General features: G+C 39.4%; 1 protein-coding gene across 2 annotated transcripts in view; it reads right to left on the bottom strand.

Moving 5' to 3' along the window:
• rasgrf2b (Ras protein-specific guanine nucleotide-releasing factor 2b) overlaps positions 1–5,315 on the bottom strand; it is a 47,341-nt gene extending 42,026 nt beyond the window's left edge. For both annotated transcript variants that reach the window (XM_032516844.1, XM_032516845.1), the window contains exon 1: positions 4,684–5,315. In XM_032516844.1, the coding sequence (XP_032372735.1) occupies positions 4,684–4,959 (276 nt within the window). In that variant the 5' untranslated portion in view covers positions 4,960–5,315. The remainder of the gene's footprint in view (positions 1–4,683) is intronic.
• Between the last annotated feature and the right edge of the window lie 1,024 nt (positions 5,316–6,339).

Here is a 6,339-nt window from a genome sequence, read left to right as displayed (position 1 = left end):
CTGTGTAGATTGAATTGTTACTTTATGTTAACACTTTTATTATTACTTCAAAGCTAATCGTCTCCTTGCTGTAGCTCCACAGTTGACACACAAACATGAGAGTAGCATTGACCTTCTCATCTAGCTAGATGAAAGAATGCAAACAAGCATATTTCCCAAAATGTTGTTCTACTTCTTTAACAGAAGTTGTGTTTTTTATATTATGAACATCTAACAAATTGGAAACATTGGTTTTCATAGAACAAAGAGTATATGCTAAGTATTAGGTACAAGAATATGTTGTACCAGTGTTTTCTTCAAAGTAAAATCCACCCTCATTGTCATCTATACTTTGATTATTGTAGTGTTTTCAAACACAGAGACAGGCTTTAAGGCACCTGCCAGCTGTAAATTCTATTCCGACAGTAATGAGGTCCATCATGTCTCAAACTCTTGGCAGAAGACTTAAGAGGAAAATGTAAAGTAGCCCGCGCAGGAAAGAAGATCAAACTCCAGTAATATGGGAAGAATTTGTTCCTTGATCCAGACGATTACTGTGGGCAACAGCAAAAACACAACACTCTGGGAGGGCCTTTTAAAGCTAGACAAGCTTTCTTATAATGATAATTACGCACACAGATACACAGATACAGCAGGAAGTCATCTCTTTGACACTTTAACTCTAAAGTGTCACCCCACCTTTTCTTGCATCAAGTCTAATGAGGAAGTAGACTTTTGAAAAGAACCCCTATGTGCCTATAACTGGAGAAACAGACACTTTATTAAAGCCAATGCAGCTTGATCACACAGGACTGAATTAACCTATGATACCTCTCCGGTACCGTTTCTAATGAAATTTCCAATTTTATTTTACTACAGCCATGTGCATTATGCATTGATGGAGTGAAGGTCACTGATTTGACCCCCTTAACAACTCATCTTCATCCCTTTCAAAGCATCCTTGACAATGATACTGAGCCTTAAATTCTGCAAGCACAAAACTTGGACATAATAGGCATCCGTCTTAGAGGAACAGAAAAATATGAAAAATATTCCTCATTTCCTGATTTATATTTACGCTGACAATGAAGCGTCTATGTACGGTGAACTCGAGGTAGAAAAACACAATATTTCAGAAAAAAAAGAAAGAAAATATTTTAGGAAACAATGGCATTTCAGAAAACACAGGGCCACTACATAACATATTGTATGATTCCTTTTCAATAAATAAGTAAGCCTGGTTTTGATTATTTTACATGTGTAATGCCTTTATACACAAATCATAGGTTTGGCAGTGAATAAAACCTTTTGCTGCAGAATACACAACAATCTGGCTACACTTAGGTTTGGACAGAAACATTGACGCTACTAAAATTGCATGCCAATCTTTTTTTACAGTTTCTTTTGAACAAGGCTGTCAAAAACAAAAAAAATTTATGTCTTCTCTTCTCTTTTTTCAAAATCACAAAAAGGGCTGCAAAATGTTGCAAAAGATGCAAAGAGGGCGGAGGGCACCATGTGATAGACTGTAAATGCAGCATGAACAACTGTGCAAGGTGAACACACAAAAAATCAAAAAATAGCAGTTACCATACTTTTTGTAATTTTTTTTATTTTAAAAATGCAGTTTTCTTTTAAGATATAATGTTGTGTTTTGTTCATTTGCCCCTCAGGGTCACCATACCAAACCTGTCACCCAGACTATACTTTCTTTTCATTACCAGTACATTATTCATGTATCTTTCTTATACAGTATTTTCACTATACGCAGCAATTTGCTATACGAGACACTTCGAAATGTAGGCAACCACTAACTGCCAACGCTGCAATTTGACCTGCTCTACCATGCTCTACCTTCCGAATCACAGTCACCCCTAACATCAGGGATATGCCTATTTACTATTACATTTTTGCTGTACTAACAAAGCCCTTTCAGGTTTGATTTTAAACTCAAGTTATCAAACCAAGGGAAAACAACAATCTGACCCCCTAAGAGCCAACTCAACTTCCTGTGGAAGTCCAGAGGCTTCAACGTCTGCAACAGGATGCTGCAGATGTTCTACCAGTTTGTAGTTGACACTAGCTAAACCAAGCTAGTTAAGAAGCCGGGCTCAGTGAATGGGTGCCCATCTGGAAACAGCCTTCATTTAATGGTATGGTCATCTCTACCCTGATTCAAGGCCTCTGATGAACTGTGCTTCCCTCTGGGATAAATAATTTACCCTTGATGATGGAGGGAGGGATAGTTTGACAACTGTACACAACTAAATCTACTGGCCTTTTACACACACACACACACGTTCACACCAGCAATGCACGTCCACAGTCACTGTGAAAACTATTCTGACCAGTGTGAATGCTCTCCAAATTATTTGAAGGGTTTGTGTCTATCTGAGAGTACAACAGAGAGAGAGAGAGAGTGAGAGAGAGAGGGAGCAAGAGAAAGAGAGAAAGAGAGAGTTAGTAGATGTGTATTTTGTGGTTACATTGTGGTTCACTGTGGGGGTGTGACACTGCAGGTTGCTGGCAGACTCACTCTACTGCACAGAAAAAACAGTGGAGAGCGAGAGCAACTGATGGAAAGATAGAAAGGCTTTTCTCACTTTATCCAACCAAACACAAGGAATAAAACCCAGTATCAGACTGGACACTTGAATTCTCCTTGATTGAGACTTGATCATCTAAAACACATCACACACACAGTTTTATGGCCACATAAAACGTCCGTGTTATTTGGTTTATGCCTCTTGTGTGCATGGCTATGCTGTTTAACAGCTACACTGCAGCACACGTTAAAGCTGAGGGCGGATTGAAAATAACCCTAATTAAACATCACAGCTGTATTGTGAGAGTGAGACAGATGGGGAGAGAGAGTGAGACAGTCAGTGTAAGTGAGGATAAAATAAGATATAATTGCCAAGCTCGGAAACATCAGAAGAGACATGTTTTAAGCTTACATCAGTACTGATATAAGCTGTTGGAACTACATATAATTGTACCCTCAAATAGAGAGAGCCGTCCTTCTTTTCATCATCAATAATAACAACTCAATTACAATTACACTTAAATAAAGAAATAGTCTTCTCACTTTATGTATGACTCGGTTAAAACCACACTCTACCATCTCCTGGCTCTCCCTAAGCATTTTCACCATTTGCATACATCTGGAATGAATTGTCTGTACACATACTGTACATTTAAAGAAACACACGTCTACTGTATGAGTGGGAGGGATACGGCGAGGATGAATATTTTCTGAGTGATGATGACTGGTGGCTATTTTTGACCTCTCCACACCTCTCATATGATTAATTGTGCATTTACATACTGTTCCCTTAATTCTTGCTCAAACTGTCAATGTTCTCCAATGTGTCTACATTTTAATAGGCATGATGCCTGTGGGACGCAGTTCCTGAGGCCAGCTGAAAATTGGGATCAGCAACAGAAATAATTTTATCTGTGATTACTTTCATGGAGTAAAGGTTAATTTTTGTTGTTGTTTTACTGTGACAAATCCTTTCTTGATTCTTTGAAATTGATTCTTTGATTGACACAACCATAGGATTGATGATATACTTGTGACCAATTCATGTGTGTTTCATTTTTTATTTCAATGAAATGCATGTGCAAATGGTAATTCCAATGTTTCCTAGCAACAATATCTACCAACAACAATACAGAGGCAACTTCCGGGAGCAGTAACCAACAGATTCGCCCAAAATATTTCCCTGCATTTGTCTGCTTTAAAGTCTAACTTTTTAAGCACTGCAGGATTCAGCAGTGGCTCTATCATTATAAACCCATAATAATGTAATCCTGTTACAGCCATAAAAACATGTCATCCTGCAAGTAATTTTTGATAAGAATGAAAATGTTTTGAGACTTAGTGTCCAAGAACCTGTTGCTGCATTGCTATAGTTGCTTCCTACCGTCGGACTCTAAATTAATTTTACTTTGAGCTAAGAAGAAATGTCAACCTTGTCTGATTTAAGTCACAAGGTGGTGTTTAGAATAACTTCACTGAGTTTATGATGAAAATTTGACAGACTATTGAGTTCACACTCAACAGGTTACAAATCAAAAACCTTCTTTGGGTGTGGTCAGCAAATTTCATGACCTTAGAGGAAAAAAATCAACAAGCTGAGAGTAAAAGAGAGAAAAACATTTATGTGAAAGGTGAGGACTTTGTCTTAATTGGAAAAATGTTGGAAAACTAACTCTCCTATCTGCCTGCTCCCATTTGCACATCTGAATGTTTGAAGGATAATCACCAGCTTGGGATGATGCACTTGGAGCACTTGACACTGCAGGGCTTGCTGACACCGAAGAGGCTGAGCTGCCGCAGCCACTTCAGTCTGATGCTGCCGCTTGCTCTTTTTTTTACATGGACGTCAGTTTGAGTGTGATACAATTTTAACTTGTAGTGTTCATTGTTTCAACAAAAAAAAAAGTTTAACAAGCAAAAATCAATATAAACATCTGTAGGAACCATGGGTTATATGGCAAACAACAATTAGCGTCCATTTATCTATCACTTTAGAGTATCTTAATTCCGATTCAGAGTACAATCAGTGGCTGCACCATGTCACTGGACTTTGAGCAGATTTTGGGATGTTGTACCATAAAATAAGAAAAGATGCGGGAACTTTCATTCACAACAGGATTTAGTAGACTTACACCCCCTGTTCTTTAACAAACTCTCACCTGTTTCTCCAGGGCTTCCTTTCCAGCAGCGGACATTTTGGGAGCCGGGGAGCGCTCGCAGGTGCATCCTTCCAACAGGTATATCCCGGCAGGTCTCGCGCTCTGCTCGTTTTCGGAATAAAACAGTATATTTTGGTAGAGGGCAAAGAATTTCTCGTGCCATCGACTGTTCTCCGCCGTTTTCTTGCTCAGGTAGCCGCGCTTAGTCCCCTCTTTACGCGCGACTGCTGACAAAAACAGCGCGTGCCCTTCATTGTAGCGGACGCTTTTCTGCATAGTGTCGTACGGTTTTGACGAGAGAAGACAACCAAAGCTTTCACCGCGAGCCCATGTTCACTGAGGGTTGCGTTTGAACTTTTCCCATCGAGAGACGCGCAGCTTAGCGGCACCGTGGCGCACCAAAAAGTTGCCGCGCTGACGAGAGCGCTTCTGCAGAGGAACTCATAGTAAATATGTCCAAGTCCCACAAACACTAGAATAAATCCATTCTATTCGGCAAACAAACAACAAACAATCAGGAGAAAGCGAAAGGTGTGTCGTTCACAAAGGGAGAACCCTTAAGTGGACAGACAGTGACAGAATCACAGACGCGATAAACTGTAATCGGCTTTGACTCGCTCGCTCTCTCTCTCTCTCTCTCCTTGAAACACACACACTCACTCTCTTTAGCGTGTCTCTCTCTTCCTGACACACGCAAACACTCCCCCTAGTTTGTGTGTGTCTCTATCTCTTTCTCTCTCTCTCTGGTGATGCGCGCTGATCTTGGAGTTGGCGGAATTAAAGGCGGAGCGTAAATTGGTTCTGTGTGTGTGTGTGTGTGTGTGTGTGTGTGTGTGTGTTGCAATTGAGATTTTCTCAGTGGCAAATGTGATTTGTGTCTGCATTATTAATAGCATTGCATCAAAGAGCACACACTAATGAATACATTAATGGATGAAGTAAAAATATCAATATTTAACTTTGACAAAACCATTTGTAACTATTTAAAGTCTCCTAATGTCAAAATCAGTTTTCTTCAGGCTTTCTGTCAGATATCTTGTACCCTAGTTCTTATAAAAGGGAAACTGCACAGATTTTAAACAGTAAAGTTTGTCTACAGGTCTTGGGGAGTACATTTGCATATACTGTATATGTGAAAAAAATATATAGTTGTATAAAGCCTTTTGAGGCGCCAAAGGGAGCTGCACAAAGTCTTAAAGTGTCCATCTTATGAAAAAAAAAGCCAATTATGAACCTGAAAATTAGCATAATATGGACCCTTTGCTAAATTGCCTCATGTGATGTCACTTTAGACGTCAGTTGGAGCTGAAGACTACAAGTTTGAAAATGTTGTGTAGTTTTCTTTGTAGTATTATCTTAACAGACCTCCGTAGCCAGCTCCTCATCTCTGCTTAAGGCTCAATATTATTTTAACCGCGAATAGCAAAACACACCCAAATCTAAAACTGTCAGCATTCAAGTTGCATTCTAAGTCATATAGGTGTCATTTATTAAGAAAGAAAAAGAATGCAGTTAGTTCCTTTTGCCAAAGATAGAAACACAAAGGTACATTGAAGCACATTTGCAGATGAACATGTTTTCTCTTAAACACACACACACACACATGCGCACACGCGCACGCACACGCACACACACACACACACACACACACACACA

The sequence above is a fragment of the Etheostoma spectabile genome, chromosome 5 (genome assembly GCF_008692095.1).
Source record: "Etheostoma spectabile isolate EspeVRDwgs_2016 chromosome 5, UIUC_Espe_1.0, whole genome shotgun sequence".
Taxonomy (NCBI): Eukaryota; Metazoa; Chordata; class Actinopteri; order Perciformes; family Percidae; genus Etheostoma; species Etheostoma spectabile.
This window is presented reverse-complemented; position numbering and strand designations above follow the sequence as displayed.